The sequence below is a fragment of the Alexandromys fortis genome, unplaced genomic scaffold (assembly GCF_014885135.2).
Source record: "Alexandromys fortis isolate MF-2015 unplaced genomic scaffold, M_Fortis_MF-2015_v1.1 scaffold_98, whole genome shotgun sequence".
NCBI classification, from domain to species: Eukaryota; Metazoa; Chordata; class Mammalia; order Rodentia; family Cricetidae; genus Alexandromys; species Alexandromys fortis.
Genome location: NW_026068002.1, coordinates 2,107,908 through 2,125,740, shown reverse-complemented (window position 1 = coordinate 2,125,740; position 17,833 = coordinate 2,107,908). Strand labels below are relative to the sequence as shown.

Genomic DNA, 17,833 nt, shown 5'->3' with positions numbered 1-17,833 from the left:
TTAGTTGGGGGAGGGGGAGGGAAATGGGAGGTGGGGAGGAGGTGGAAATTTTTAATTAAAAAAAAGAAAAGAAAAATTTAGTTGAATTTTATCTTGAGCATGAATGGTTTGAACATGCCCAGTGCTGGTAAGACCAACTAAAAACAAAAACATTAGTAACTCCCAAACTCTTAAGGGTACAGACCAGTTAGTAGGGAATATGGTCCCTAACGCGGGTTAAAAACAAAGAACAAACAAAAAACCTGACCCATGTTGGAAGTAAATGTCTTTCTGCATTAATGCAAGTGGGGAAAAAAGAAAAGAAGTGCACACAAGTCCTACTGCTACTTCTGCTTTCCTGAGACGGAGATAGTTAAGTCCTTACTAGGAGGGAAGTCAGAGGGCTGAGCAAGAAAAAAGAAGAGCTATAGCCAGGAGAGTACTTTCACCAGACAAAAGAGTCTAAAACCCGGACAGTGAAAAGGGCTACCAGGAGGCCCGTGACAGTGAACAAATCCTGACACTGACCCACCCAGTATGAAGTTTCCTCCAGTAGAGCATAGGAAAGGGTAAGATAGTTACTGGATCTATCCCATCACTGTGCTACCTACCATATGGGTTAACAAAAACATTAAGGAACTAGAAATACTAATATTAGCTCATTTTTACTGCACTTATTACTATGGCCATGCTTTACATAAATGGTTCACATAAGCTCTTTTACTACCCAGTTGATGATTTTTCAGTTTAGACATGAGTAACATGACAAGAAGTAATAAAACTGTTTGACATGGTCATGTAAGAAGCAGAGCCATATACAAACCTTGAGATTCCATTAATTTGGAAACAGAAATGAAACTGTTTTAGAATAAGTACACATTTTAGTAACAAAATTTCAATTCCAAGTGACTTTATAATGGTTAGCAGCTGGCATAGAATTTAAAGGCTCAGTCCTGTTAAAACTGCAAAGAAAACTAGAGTAGCAAGCTTCCTTTACACTAGTACATGAGATATTTGTTTTCATGTGTTATCTCATTTATCCTAAAACTGTTAACACAAGGTAGATCTATAACCTGACAAAGAAAACAATGCTCAGAAAGCGGTTACTTTGGTAGACCTCTTATTCCATCCCAGGAAAATTAGGTGGCCTCTCCCTCACGCTTTTGCCACTAGACACTCAAAAAATCAGGGGTAAAGGCTTGTTTGAATTCACTCAGCAGAAAAGGCTCTAGTTGCTTGTTCTCATTGTAAATACTTTCCGAACGTCATTTTATTCCATTAAGTGAAGGAAACTATGACAAGCTTTTGTTACCATACTGCAACTAAAGAACTGAAAACTGAAGAGAGTAAAAGTCACTATGTCCGGTTCTCCAACATAAACACTGATGCAGGGCTGGAAAGATAGCTCAGTAGTTAAGAGCACTGGCTGCTCTTCAAAGGACCTAGATTCAATTCCCAGCACTCACACTGTGGTTTACAACTGTAATTCCTGTTCCACAGGATTCAATGCTCTTTTCTGGTTTCCACAGACACTGCATGTATATGGTGTACAGACACGCATGCAGGCAAAATACTTATGCACATAAGCAAAGAACAAAAGAAACAGATAACAAGTTATTAAGACTTAATAACTTTGCAGTGATGCAACAAATTAAACTGAAATAATTTAGATTCATCCAAGCTTACAAGTTTTGCTTTGTGTTTTTTTGGTTTTTTGAGACAGGGTTTCTCTGTAGCTTTGGAGCCTGTCCTGGAACTAGCTCTTGGGTAGTCCAGGCTGACCTCAAACTCAGAGATCCACCTGCCTCTGCCTCCTGAGTGCTGAGATTAAAGGTGTGTGCCACCACCACTTGGCTACAAGTATTTTTTTTTCATTGAGAGTAAAATCAGAAGCCGGATGCATGGCTTTAATGTAAGTACTTGAGAGGCTAAGTTTGAGGTCAGCCTGGTCTACACAGTGAGTTCCAGGACAGCCAGGGCTACAAAGTAAAACCCTATCTCAAAAAAACCAAACCAAACCAAACTAAAACATTACCAAACCAAATCAAAAACTGAATGGAAGAGAGCAAGATAATAAAATTCAAGTTAAAGCCATCTTACGAAACATCTTTTTCTTGACTGAAAAAATTGAAAAACAACAATATCAAGTGAAACAGATTATATATCCAATGAAGCTCATATCCTAAAACAAGACCGACTGCAGTAATACAACGGCACGAATTTACAGAAGAGATGAATGGCGGCTATGAAGAATATAACTATGAGAAACTGTATTAATAAAACATTTTTGTTGCTGAAAATATTTAGTTAGGTTTCATAAGCTTAGAAATTCAGCTTTTAACTCATGCTGTAACTACCTTTACCTCAGAAAGACATATTAAATAAGGGTTTTTAGTATTTTTTATTTTGAAGCGCAAGCACTAAATGCTTGGTTTAATTTTTCTTTTTTTCTTATGCATGCTACTACTTGTGAATGCAGGGGTATATGACTTCCTCCTCATTCTTCTGGAGGCAGAGTCTCTCAACCAAACCCAGAATTTGCCAATACAGATAGCACAACTAATCTAGTGAGTCAGATTACTCTGGGGACCCTTAACTCCACCTTTCAAGGCTGAAAATACAGATGAGCCACTAGGTGTGGGTTCTGGGGATCTTAACGCCAGCTCTCTTACTTGCTTGGCAAGTGTTTTACCACTGAGCTGTTTCATCTCTCCAGCCCATTAAAACAATTTAAAATCATGTCTTTTCAGCCTTTTATTCTAGTATTAAATGAATGTGAATGATCTACACTTCATTTACACAGGTTGAGGGTGACTTTTACAAAGAAAGTATTTTTACTTAAGAAACTAAACCTGGGTCTGGAGAGCTTAATGGTAAAGAGCACTTGCTGTTCTTGCAGATGAACTGAGTTCAGTTCATATTCTCCACATGGTGGCTCACAGATAACTGTGACTCTAGTTACTGGGGATACAATGTCCTCCCTCCTCTGACCTCTAAAGGGCACTGCGGGAAGTGGTGCTGATACAAGCATGCAGGCAAGACACTCATACATATAATCTTTTTAAAAAACCAAAAGAAAACAAAAACAATCTACAAAGATGTAGCCAGTATCCAACTAAAATTGACAGAAAGTCACTCTTTTGAAATGTTGATTTCTTTTTTAAGGAAACACAAAATCTTGTACTTACCATATACATTAGTATATCTCTAATCATCACCATGGCTGTTTGATGATCATTCCAAGCTTGATTTAATGTTTGAAGAAAGTTGTTATTCAATGAATTTAGTACATCTTCTCGCACCTATTAACAGAACAATTCATTAGTTTATGCACATAAATACTCATACATATACATGCATGTTATTATTTGTTCAATAAAGTAATCAAGTAGAATCCTTAGCTTTAAATCAAAATATTAAGTTACAGGGCCAGGCAGAAGTTAATCTATAACACACAGCAGACTACCAAATATGCTCATAAAATCCAGATTTCTCTCTTAAATTCTAGAATCAAAAGCCAACTCCTAGGCATTTCAAAATACCCAGTGGCTTAACAATGTAAAATAAAATCCCAAATCCTTAGTGAGTAAGTCTTTATTCTTGGCTCCAGGCTACCAGGCCCAATGTCCTTGTACATATTCCCCAGGGATGAAGCTGAAAGACCACGGATATGGAGGACAGCTGCCTGAGTGCATGAAAGTTCTAGGTCTCTGAGGAGCTCTGTGACTTTGGAAACATTTCACCTACGAAACTTGATTTTCTGACATATAAAATAGTATCCTCTTGCAGGATTGAAAGGACAACATCTAAGGTACTGAGAACAGTGCCTAATCTCTAAACACGACAAATGCAAACCTCCAGCAGCAACCATGACTGGCCATTGTGCTGCTCACTCAAATCCCATTCAAATCACTTCAATTTCTTCTACTTAAATTTCACCCCCAGTCTTCCTTGACCTCTTCTTCTCTCCCTCTCCCCACCTACAGTATTTCAAATCTCTCTACAGATACATACTCTATTTCTATCTCTGTATAATACATTCTATTTCCAGTTTTCTACTTCTTTACCTTCTGCTTACATTTTTCTTCCTACTACTCATTGTTATCTGACTACATTATATATTTATTGCTTCTTCCACTAAAATCTAAATGCCTCCATAGTGGAAGAATGTCTCTTTTTAGCTGTTCCTCCATCACAAATAGTACAGTGCCTGGTATAGAAAAGATCCCATCAACTGTGAGTCACTTTCAACAAGTTAAACATTTTCATGACGTTTCCTCGTGTCTGATATGCCTTCTTAATCCAACCCCAATAGACCACTCACCCTTAGAAGTCTTTCCTATCTACAAGCTTGTTACCACCTTCCCTAAGTTTCCTGTTGTGCTCTCAGCCCAATGGAAAGATTATTTGCCAGAAGACAGACTCTTCATGTAATTCTTTGAAATTACAGTTGGACTTTCATATCCATGTGTTCCACATCCACATATTCAAACAACAATCAATCAAAAATAAAATATTTGGGAGAAAAAGCCTGTTTCCTACTGAAAATAAATACACCTTTTGCTCTTGTCATCATCTCCAAGCAAACACAGCATTAAAAACCTTTTTATAACATTTGTACTATATTTGCTATATGTAATTCAGAGATGAGTTCAAGTACAGGAGTATGAGCTGGACAGAAGTACATGCAGATTTTACACATGAGAACTAACTGAACACTTACTGAGTCTGGTTGCTATGGGGACCTGGAACCAATCCTAGAGGACAAGAAATGAATACTATGCTGCATACCTCTACAAATATTCAGACTCAAAAGTCTTCCATGGTCCAACTCAATTCTCATTAATTCCAACCTAATCAAGTCTATAATACCAAACATATGTCAAACCTTGTTAAATTAGGGAGAATCTCAAGCCATGGTACACTTTTGAAATATACTAATTAATGAATCAAGATATACATATCTATAAAACTGAGTTTTAAATGTATGTGAATAAAATGTCATTCCATAAGAAATCAATTACTAAGTCAAAGATAAAAAAAACAGAATGCCTTTAACATACAACACACTAAGTTAAAACCAAGAAAATTGTGCCTGATTTTTGTTTAACTTTTGAACTAACATTTTGTGTGTTTACATGCATGCACACGCATGCATGCATAGATGTGTCTATATGTATGGGAGTGTGAATTACACCCTGTCCATGTAAAGGCCACAGAATAACCTGTGAAAATTGGCTCTATATAAGTAGGTCCTAGATAATGAACTCAGACAGACTTGACAGAAAGTAATACTCCATTTTATTAAATGTTAGAGAAATATAAGTTATTAGATTTTAATTGTGAGATCATACATATAACCTACCCTATGAGTAGTATGAAAACTACTAGCCTATATCATAAACCCAGAATATGATATATTTTGGCTTTTAAGACTGAGCACCTTAATTTTAAGGTATAGCCTCTGGAGTTCTTTCCTAAGTACACTGATTATACCAAAAGATACACACACACACACACACACACACGCGCGCGCGCGCATGTGTGCACATTAGCTGATAGAGCTGTTAATCAAATACTTTTACATAAAGTTAATATAACTGTAAAATTATACTAATGGGTAGATATATAATTTCAATCTACATATTGAAGTATTAAGTGATTAAGTGTAGGGCTTGTCAGTTGCAAATATTAAGGTACAGAACACACACGCAGAAGTTGAAACATTCCCATTTACAAATGCTTTGGGTAAGCTCCATATACTTCACTGGACCACTAAGTTTTGAGAAGTAATTAAATGAGAACCTGACAATGCAGGGCAGGTGTGGTAGTAAACAACTGGGACCCAAGCACTGGGAGGAGACAGAGACATAGAATCCTAAATCCCAAAGACAGTTTTGGGTTATAAACCAAGACTCTATGAAAAATAAAGTGCTTAGATAATCTACACATGAAAAAGTCTTGTATTCCAAATACTAAAACATCTAGCCAACTATATTAAGAACTGAACTTTCATAACTACTACAAAATTGAGTTAATGTGAGCTGTATTAAATCACTCCAGTTTGAGAATACATTTCTAATCAGAAAATTATTTCTAAATGTATTCAACACATTTGTTGAATGAATGACAAAACTGACCAATCAAATAAGTTAATATTACAAAATATGTTCTCTAAAATGTGCTAATTTACTTTAATATATCAACAAATATTTCACATAATATAATGTTTACAATCTATATCAGTGTGGTGGTGATGTCCTCCATAATTGTGCATTTGAATACTTGGTCCTTAGTTGGTGGCTGTAAAATGAGTAGGTATGTCCTTGCTGAAGAGAGTATGCTGCAGGGAACACCTGTGAGAATTCAAAAGCCAGGTGTAGTTTCTCATGAGTTCTTTCAAAGCTTCCTGTTTTGGGTCTGAGATACAAGCTCTCAGTTATCCCTGCCTCTGTGTCTGCTGCCTGCTGCCATACCGTCCCGTCATTGTAGACTCTAAACCTCTGGAACTGTAAGTCACAAATAAACCCTTCTTTCTATGTGTTGTTTGGGTCATGATGTTTTACTACAGTAACAGAAAACTATGACAACCAGCCTCTGTACAAAATTAAAAACACATTAACCAGCACACATTGCAAATGATGCTATTTGCATCATTTTCCAAAGAACTGTTCTATCAGTTAATAGTGAACTTTTGTGAGGTAAAACCCAGACCCAGTAAGACAGACACTGTACATACTCACTCATAAGTGCATACTAGACATAAAGAAAAAGATAAACAGGCTACAATCCACAACTCCTAAGAAGCTAGGTAACAAGAACCCTAAGAGAGACATGCATGGATGCCCCTGGGAGGCAAAATAGATAAGATCTCCTGGGGGCAGGGGACAGAAAACATGAGGAAACAGAATGGTTGAGTTGCAGGAGAGACAAAAAGGGGGAACATTGAAGGAGCTATCTTGATATAAGGAGCGATTATGGGATTAGGGAGAAACCTGGTGCTAGGGAATACCCAGGAATCCACAAGGATGACCCCAGCCAAGACTCTAAGCAATAGTTGAGAGTGCCTGAACTAGCCTTCCCCTGTAATCAGATTGATGACCACCCTAATTGTCATCATAGAACCTTCAGTCAGTAACTGATGGAAGCAGATCCACAGCTAAGCACTGGATGGAGCTCCCAGAGTCCAATTGAAGAGAGGGAGGAGAGGTTATATGAGCAAAGGGGTCAAGATCACGATGAGACAACCCAGAGATACAGTTGACCTGAGGTAGTGGAAGCTCACTGACTCTAAACTGATATCTGGGACACTAACATAGGACCAAACTAGGCCCTCTGAATATGGGTTCTGTGGCTTGAACAGTTTGTGGGGCCACTGGGCAGTGAAACAAGGATTTATCCCTAGTGCATTAACTGGTTTTTTGGAGCCCATTCCCTAGGAAGGGATACCTTGCTCTGGGTGAGAGGCTTGGTCCTGCCTCTACTTGGTAAGCCAGACTTTGTTGACTCCCCATGGGAGGTCTTATTCTTTCTGAGGAGTGCATGAGGGGTTGATTGGGAGAGGAGGGGAAACTGTTGTTGGTTATGAAAATGAAAATTATTTTTTAAATAAATAGCTAGCTTTAACAGGGTAGAAAAAAAATCAGACTAAAAGTTTTGATTGTTTTATTTGTTAAAGACTTATTTATATGTATGAATAGTTGTCTGCAGGTATATATGTGTATTATGCACATGCAGTTCCCGTAGGGTCAAAAGAGGGAGTTTAAACCCGAGAATCCTAGAACTTCACTGTGAGTCTCCTGTTGTGCATGATGGGAAACAAAACAAGCCCTCTGCAGGAGCAGCAAGTGCTCTTAATTCCTGATCTTTCTCCCAAGTCCTATGATTTTTAAAAGCCTGGGCATACACACAAAACTTAACAAAAATAAAGTAACTTAGACAGAACTGTTATACTATTCTTATTTATCTGTATACTACGAGAAAATTCTTTTAACAATTTCCTACAGAAATCTTTCTACCCTTAAGAAATAAAAGACATTTACTCAGACGTGCAATAAAAAGTAAAAACAAGATGAAAATTGCACATTTATGAAAAATTAACAATTTCTTAAAAGAGGATAAGCTGGCACAGAAACTAAAATGTACATAAGTTAATAAATAACTGACCTATTTTTTAATTAACACAAAAATTGAGAATAGTATAGCAATGTGTATCTGTGTAGTAACATTGTTAATCATTACTTATTTTATTTTTCCACCAGCAGGGCAAGTGGCCAGAGTCTGCTGTGGGGCAGTACTAGAAAGCACTGAAAGAAAACTCAGTAAGTTCATCCAGGTGAGCGGCCATGAAGAAGAGTAACATGGTACCGCCTATGATGAGAAGGGTATGCAGTAGAGGACAAATGTGTGTGTGGTACCTGGACTTGCAAAACTGAGAAAGTCTCACACAACAGTCTGCAGAAAACTAAAGGCATCTAAAAACTTTTAAAACTGGTTAGTCAAGAGAAGGAAAAGACCACCACTGGCTAGAAAAACATATTTACAAAGACCTATCTGATATCCAAAGCATACAAGAACATTTTAAAATTTAATGAAAAATTAAGTAAACTTATTTTTAAAACTGGCAACAGAAGGTACCTAACTAAAGATATACTGACAGCAAATAACTGTTCAAAAAATGTTCAACACAAGCCACCATGGATCTGAAAACTGAAACAATGTGGTGATCCTACATGCCTATTAGGATGGCTAAAATAAAACACAAACAAAACCCAATGTTGATAAATATGTGTTAACAGAGAACCTCTTAGTCACTGCTGAAAGAAATGCAAACAAGCAGTTATTATTAAAAAAAAAAAAAGGAAAAAGAAAACTTTCCCTTCACTACAAAAATCAACAAACTGGCAAGTGCAAACAGTGAGATACTACTAAGCACTAAAAGGAAATATGGAACCAGGCTGTGAAGTAGAGAAAATTTAAATGCATCACTGAAGCATAGTCAATGAGAGCAGGCTGTACGATTCCAACTGCATGATACTCTAGGAAAGGCAAAACTAAGAAATCAGTGAAATACTGGGTTGTCAGTTAGGGGGAAAGGATGAATAGGAAGAACACAGAAGGACTTTTAAGGACAATCACAGTATTCAGCAGATGATAATGGTTACATACATGCCCAAAATTATACCTTTAATGCCACAGAATCAACTCACATTAAAGGCTTATGTAAGCTATGGGCTCTGGTTGGTAATGAGGTATCAACTGTATGGGTTAACAAATGTTCAACTCCATGTTGGTCAAAAGGGAGGCAGTGAGAGCCAGTACATGGTAAATCGTAGTACCATTCCATTTTGCTAGAAATCTAAAATTTTCTCTGGAAAACAAAGGATATTTAAACAAATTTTAGGGCCACCCCAAATCCAAAAGCAGACAATTGGCATAAAAGTAAAATGCTACAAGGGCAGTTCTGCTAGAAGGAGACCACTGGCTTAAAGAGCCAGCCTTTCCGGCTTTTACGCCACTTCAACTGCTGTAACAGTATTTACACAATTTTGACTCCTGATATTTAAGACACTGATTAATATTTCACATTAATCTTCACTAAAAAAACCCCATGGTTTTATTTGCAAAGCATTAAAGAAAGGGGTTTTATTATAATGAAAATGTATCATTTGAGTATTTAAAGTAACTGTCACCCTGACTTATACGGCTTAAAAAGAAAAAAAACTGGACTCCATAAGAAAAATTTGAACTTTTGTTATATAGATGCTGTTAAAATGAGAAAAAGCTAAAGATTGCAGAAAAAAAAATCAAAGAAAGAAAAATACAAACAAAAATTCACACAACTCAGTAAAGAATAGAATTTTTAAAATTCTTGAACATCACAAAAGAAAAGCAAAAGGCAAATTTTCAAGAATGTAAACTGAAAACAAGGATGAGAAATTACTAACCATGCAGAACTGCTAAAGTAAACTGACAGGATCAAGCGCTGACAAAGATTTGTAGGAAATGGAAGCAAATTAGTACAGCCATATAGGAAGTCAGGCATTTTTATAAAGTTATTTAAATATATCCTTTAATATGCCCCAGCAATCTCACTTCTAAATATTTATCCCAGAAAAATTAAAATTTATTCATGCAAAGTTTGAATACGTATATTTATAAGCTTTATTCTCAATCTCAAAAAGCTGTACACAGTAATCATCTTTCATTAAGCGCACAGGTAATCTATGAGCAAATGGTGATACTCTTGGCACAACAGAGCAAAAGGAACCAACTACTGTTACTTTCAACTTGAGTCAGTAGAATTAATTATGCTTAAAGAAGCCAGTCACCAAAGGTAATAATAAACTCTGACTCCAGTTACAGAACATTGTTGAAAATACAAAACTATAGTGAAAAGAGAACTGACCTGTAGTGGTATATTTTTATTTTCACAAATAAAGCTTGCCTGAAGATCAGAGTGCAAATCTAAGCCATTAGAGTCCAGGGAGTGGTGGCACACACTTTGAATCCCAGGAGGCAGACTGAATACTCTGGGCTACACAAGTTGGATCCAGAAACAGATCCAGGTGGTAGGTGCTCACACCCTTAATCCAAGTGTCACACACCATTAATCCTAGCACTAGGGAAGTGGAGATAGGAGTAATATGGCTGGGCAAAGAGAGGATATACAGTATGGAGTGTGGAGTACGAGGTTTGGTGGAGACACAAGTGCAGTCTAGGCAGTCTAAGAATCATCACTTCAGTCTGAGCCCTGAGAGGTAGAAAGGACTCTTTTGTGGCTTGTTTACTGGTTGTTTCTCTGATGTTCAGCATTAACCCTTATATCTATCAGTCTCTGGATTTTTCGTATTTGTGCTACACGGATCAGTAGTTGCTACAGATTGAGACGCCAAGGAAGGCATAACTAAGAAGGGGGTGTCACAGAGTTTTCGGTAGTAAAAAGAACCATTCCACATTGAAGGTACTAGTGGTTGCATCTATATATATCTATATCTATCTATCTATCTATCTATCTATCTATCTATCTATCTATCTATGCGCTAAGAATCAAAGAACTCTGCATGGAAATAAAGGCCAATTTTTATATCATCATTAAAAATTGGCAATAAAATTCTCAAGTTGGACCCGTTTATCATAAACTACAATTCCACAAACATTGTTAAAATAACTTAAATGTGCTGGAATTGTTCAATAATGTCAATATAGTAAACTAATACAATAAAAAACAAATTGCGTGCTATTTATTTCTGTGAATACAACTTTTTTACACCTTAAAAATGTCAACTTTAGCTAAGATTAAAGTAGAAAGATATAAATACTTATATATTTTATATATACATATGTATTAGATATAAGATATACACATATATGCTTGGCATTAAATTATACTGGAAAATAAAAACTTGTAATTAAAATGAGCCATTAATTATGTGGAATACATGCTAACTATACCAAGAACATTGAAAAATATAATAGAGGCATAACTCTGGTCATCTTGTCCTTCCAGAAATCTGTGGTATTTAAATCTTCACCAAGAAACCCAAATAACCAAAACCATCATTTTCAGACAACTCTAGGCAGGGTCTCTGACCAAGTCACTTAACTGGTCTGATTTGCAGCCCCTTTCTTACACCAAGTTGACTGTGACTGATCACACCTGTGACTTCACATGCCTGACTAATCAGATTTCCCCTTACCAGATAAGAGTTTTTTTTTTTTTTAATTGTTTAAAGGGGGTTGCCTAGATAACAGACAGTAGATGCCTGCTGAAAACTTTTCTGATTCTAAACCCTAGGACATGTTGATCATTTCATCTGATGACATCAGTGTAATAAATACGAAGTCTAATATTTACATGACCTATAAAAACATGTTTCTACCTAGCACACTTAAAATGAGTCTTGTACCACATACAACCATATGTGGTAGGTAGATGTAAATATAGATTCCTCGTTCTATTTCCCAGTCACCCAGATCTGAAAAATCACACAGAAACTATATTAATTACAACACTGTTTTGTCAATAGCTTAGGCATATTTCTAGCTAGCTCTTAATCTTGAATCACTCAATTTCTATTAATCTGTGTATCACCATGAGGCTGTGGTTTATCAGGTAAGGTTCTGGTGTCTTTCTCCTTTGGCAGCTACATGGCATTTCCCTGACTTTGCCTTCTCTCTCTCTATCTCTGTTCAGATTTCCTGCCTGGCTTTACTTTGCTAAGCCATTGGTCAAAACAGCTTTATTCATCAAACAATAAAAATAACTCATACAGAAGGACATCCCACATCAAGTAGGGTCCTTGTTACATTACACATTTCTCCAAATATGTAGATCTTATTTTTCCAAGGAATGCTATTAAACATACAGCTGTATACCGTGTTTTTACATTATGAAAAATGTCAGTACTTAAGATTACAGGTACTGTTATCCTTCCCTCTAAGGAACAGAAATGTTAACATTAGTTTCCATATGGAGTTAATACACAACAACGCCAAACTCTAATCACCTGCATCTTCAACATAAATTTGGTGAATAGATGTTGCTATTGTTCACTTACCTTCTTCAGATTTCTTATTTCAAACCAAACAGCTATCTCTTAGCCTTGACTAAGAGAATAAAATGTACATTATGTAGGTATTTTAAGCCTTTTAAAACTCCATGAGTGAGCTTCCTGAACACCTATTATAAAACTCACTGATTATTAGCTAGGTCACAATATTATTCTAATTACTTTTAATTAACTGTTAAGAATAAAGATAAAAATCAAAGACACCACAATAACTTTTTTTTAAAAAAAAACTGTATTAACTACAGAAATTTTCTTCCTCTAGATTGAAGCTAGAAGTAATTTTATTTTAGAGAATTTACACAGCTAGTGATATAGCTTAAAGGACTTCAAAGACCACACAAACTTTGAATTTCAAATCAAATATTCCAAACCCCAGTTGTCTGAAAATTTCCAAAAAAATAAAGTCACAGCTATGGCCATACCACCCTGAACGCACCCAGTCTCATCTGATCTTGGAAGCTAAGCAGGGTCGGGCCTGGTTAGTACTTGGATGGGAGAAATAAAGTAATAATATCAGATATCAAATATGGTTCAAAAGAATATACCAAAACCCCTCCTTTAACTGATAGACTTATGATGGCTTCCATCAGGCAAAGCTAGATGTTACAACACTATAATGGAATACAAGATGCATTCAATCACTTTATAATCCCTACAGAGGAAAAAAAAAGAAGTCTAATGTTAGGATCAATTTGAGATTCAAAATAGATACAGAAAGGTTTTGGGTAGTATAGTTTAATAATTTCACACATTAAGATAATTTGTTGTATGTTAGGGCAAAGAGAAAACCATGTAAACTTGGTAATTCTTTAGGAGCATTTTTAAAAAATTAAATTTATTATGTGCATGGGACAGTCAGAGAATAACTTGCCGAAGCTAGTTCTCCTTCCACCCTACGGGTCTCAGGGACTGCATTTAGGCTGTCAGGCTTGGCAGCTGTATACCTTTACTGGAAAAGCTGGCCCGTCCATCTAAAAAGCCTTTTTTTAATTTTTCATTTCTTCACTTTTTGTTTTGCTTGTATGTATGTTTGTGCATCACATGCATGCAGTGTATGCAGAAGCCAGAAGATGGTGTGAGATGCTTTGGGATTGGAGTTACAGTTTTGAGACACCATATGCGTGCTCTTAATGCTGAGCCAATCTCTCTAAGCCTCTAAAAAGCATTCTTATTTTCAAATATTCTTTCAACTCTGGGGATACAAGTCAGTGGTAGAGCATTTGCCTAGCATGTATGAGAGAGGCTTCAATCCCCAGTACTGCAAATACTTTTTAAACCTGTGCTAACCCACATTAGAGAATCACAAGTTCGAAGTACATAACAGTACCATGAAAAAAAAGGAAGCTCTAGGGGTGGGGTGGTGGTTAAAAAAAATACACAAGGCCTGTAAAATGGTTCCAGTGGATAAAGACACATAATGAATGCCAAGGTGATGTGAGTTCAATCCCAGGGACCAATATGATGAAAGGAAGAGAACTGATTCAAAGAAGTTGTTCTGACTTCCATATGCATGCCTACACATACCTACACACAAACACACACACATGCGCACATGCAAAAACAACTTATTTTCAAAAGGATGCAGAGAAAAAAAATCTCCCCCAGAGGGACACCACTAAAATCTAATATTTTTAAAGCAATCATTTCCAATGGCTAAGGTGTCAAGAGAGAATTTAAAAGCTATCACATCACAAGTACTCAATTAAACTATGAACACTGTAACTGTCAGGTAATAATCTGGTTCCTAGAAGATACATTCAAATCTTAGAACAAAAATAACTGAAAAGCTGAGGGAGGAAATGCCCCAAATCATATGATGCACTTACATGGTTATTTAGTAATAATCTGAGTGGATAGAGATGTAAGCCCAATCACATAAGGAATTTGTGGCTATAAAAACATGGTTGTTTCCACTTTGCCGATTCCTTTCAACAGACCACTGAATGAAAGCTACATATATAGAGCGAGAGTCAGAAATGAACAAAAGGTTTTTAACATATGTACTATTATTTATTCATTCAAAGGTCACTCATTCACATACCTATTATTGAAAGACCACCACCACAAACTGTAACAGAAATGAGAGAAAGGCTGTGCTTGCAGTTTACTTAAGTTATGCAATAGCTCATGGGTACTACAGAGGAAATGTTAAGTATCATTCTAAACCTGGCTCTCTGACAGCTCTTTTCCGAATCCTTCAAAGCAATAGCTATTCACCTTCTTATATGTCTCACATCTTACAGTTACTCTATACTCAATTCTCTAATAATCCCTTTCCCTACCCTAGCTCCAATCACCACTTTAAGGTTTCCTTCTTGTATTCAGGTTACTATCACCATGTAATTAATCAAAAGATTTTACTCCCTAGGAGGCAGCCTTTTTTTTTTCTCTCTGACTCCTATTATCTCCTTAAGCAATTTCTGCATCAAACAAAATAGGTCCTCAGTTTCTCCCAACTTTAAGTTAGAGAAAAGTACTAAGAATTTAAGGAAAATGTCAATGAAAAAGCACTGAAATAGAATTGACACTAAGCATTTACTATTATCAGTTCCATCTGAAGTCAACCTCTTTTAAAAATTTAATAAATGGCTCCTTCCAGGAATACTTAAGATCCAATGTTCTTACAGTACTTTTCAGAGTCCAATCCACATCCTCACTACAGATGTCTCTGAAGACCTTTCCTACTCCAGTCACCTATGCATTGAGCAAAAAATGCCTACCTGATTTCTTTCACATAGAGTATTTCCCTACTGCAAACTTAGAATCTGAACTAAAACTAATGAAAATGAGATAATGAATCTAGAGATCAGCTAGTGAAAATCTTTCCCCCATTGTTCCTACCAGTTGTCCTCTTAAGAGTTGCTTCCACTGTATTTTAATCACAAATGCAATTAAAACTTCTATCCACATTGCTTTATATTTGCCTAAAAATGAGGAAGACTCAAAACATTTTAATATAAAAGTTAAGTCTTCTCAACGAACTGATCAACAAAACAGTTCAAAGCTTCAAAGTGACCAACTTAATTCCTACTAGTACTCTTACATAAAAATACCCTAAATCATCTATAGACAACATTTAATTCAGTACTTCTCTGGTATAGGAGGTTCTTCTGTTTGTGTGTTATTTTCATTGGCTGAATAAAGAGACTGCCTTGGCCTTTTGATAGGGCAGCCCTTAGGTGGGCGGAGCAGACAGAACAGAATGCTGGGAAGAAGCAAAGTGTGGCAGAAGCCATGATTCCACTTCCCAAGACTGATGCTGGTTAGACTCACGCCAGTAAGCCATGACCTCATGGTGACATACAAATTATTAGAAATGGGTTAGATCAAGATGTGAGAGTTAACCAATAAGAGGCTAGAGCTAATGGGTCAGGCAGTAATTTAATTAATACAATTTCTGTGTAATTATTTTGGGGCTAAGCTAGCCGGTCGGAAGACACCCAGCTCACTCCTTTTTACTACAGAATGGCACTCTAATGTGGTCTACTAACTCCATGTAAAACCTGAGAGGGCTTTAGAAGGAATTCTACACACAAATATAGAGTTTAACACCCTTTTTGCTGTGTGCTGGCGGGATGCCGCAGAGAAATTTTCTCTACTCAACAACAGCTGCAGAAAAAAAGCTGCGTCATTTTAAAATGCAGCTTCCTGGGCCCTGCCGCTGGTGCAAACTCCTGTAATGGAGCATTTGTGGGCAGGGATATTTGTTTGCCCACTCAGGGTCAGGAACAAAGTACTCTGAGACCATGCCAATGGCTCAGTGCTTCCCGCCTGGGCAGGAGGCGGGATCAGGTCTACTAGGTGTGCACAGGCAGGAGAACATGGAAGATTCCTGCCACCATACACAGAGAAGTTTCCAGGTTGCACAGTGCTCTGCGTGGCAGATTTGGCTGTAACTCAGAAAGAAAGAGTTTATGTGCTGCACACTCAGTTAAAGTGCCGAGTGTGGCTCCTACCTGGCGGCTCCAGAGCTAGCAGAAATGGTACACCCACCATTTTGAAATTGGAGAGTTTTGGAGCCAACATCCAGAGCAGCTGCAACCAAGCTGCTTAACGTTTTAAAAGCTTTGCAAGTCAGTAGAGAATTAAAGACAATGCAATAGGACAGATTCAGACATAAAAGACCTCTAAATGGGTCACAGTGTTATAGACATACATAGGCTTGGGAAAGAGAAGAAAAAGAGTATTAAAAGTCATAAAATAAAGTTAATGCTTTAAAAAAAAGGGTAGTCTTTAAAGAGACAGAATAAATAAGAGTAAAAATAAGCCACGTAAAAATGGAAAATTCACAGAGAGTCTGGATTATATGTATTATTGTGTTTTCTTTTAATCTTTTTGACTGCGAAGGAGCTAAATACAGAGAGACATTTCATTGTGTGGTCTGCTAAGCTAATCCAACATATTATAAAGCTATCTTGACTTCAGAATTTGGGTCTAAGGATATGATGCTTTAGAAAAGAGGTTCTTCTTTTGTTTTTACAGACGATGAGACCCCGTGGATTGCTTCTAGACCAATATGGCCCTCCTGAAAGGTTGCTGTGAACACTCTCAAAAAACTTACTTTGCTCAACTGCCAACTAAGATGAACCTAGCACACAGGATACACTATGAAAGAACTGATTAACAGCACCCCCATACAGCAGGAAGAAGCTTGGAGAGAAATAACTACACCCAAATTCCCAAATATTGTTTATAAATGCTCTTTTTAAAAATAAATTTAAAAGGGGATATGATATAGATATGAATAATTTACAATGGTATAAATTCTGCTTTATTGACATAAATTTAAGGTCAATTTTGTTATATGTATATGCATTTCTGATCTTGATTAAGGTATTATGATTATGTAGCTCATTTAAAAATGATTAGGAAATATAGGTTGTTAATGCATAGTCATCAATAATAATCAAGCTTGTAGTCATGTTAGTTAGATTTTCTAGATATATAGAGAGGTATTTCCGTTAGATAGGCATTCTTCATATCTTTCAAAGACTACAGAATATGGCATTTAATGTTTTAATAACTTAGGGTTTTTCATGACAATGAGACACATCTGCTCCTGGCAGCACCAATCTACTTCAAGAGGAAGATGGGCATCGAAGAGGCTCCTTATGGAACTTGTTAGCCATTTGGGCAAGAAACTGCTCTTTCCTAGACTGCTTCACTGGATGCAAGGAACCCACAGAGAGAGGACTGCTGAAATTGCCTAAAGGTCAGACAATCCTTCGGGGTTCCTGATTCATGAAAGAATCAGCAAGACATTCTGCAGGATACAGAAAAAA

At 36.7% G+C, this 17,833-nt stretch overlaps 1 protein-coding gene across 3 annotated transcripts in view; it reads right to left on the bottom strand.

Moving 5' to 3' along the window:
- Positions 1 to 17,833, bottom strand: part of Cul3 (cullin 3) — an 82,323-nt gene that overhangs the window by 35,823 nt on the left and 28,667 nt on the right. For all 3 annotated transcript variants that reach the window (XM_050161089.1, XM_050161090.1, XM_050161091.1), the window contains one exon: positions 3,168 to 3,281. In XM_050161089.1, the coding sequence (XP_050017046.1) occupies positions 3,168 to 3,281 (114 nt within the window). The remainder of the gene's footprint in view (positions 1 to 3,167; positions 3,282 to 17,833) is intronic.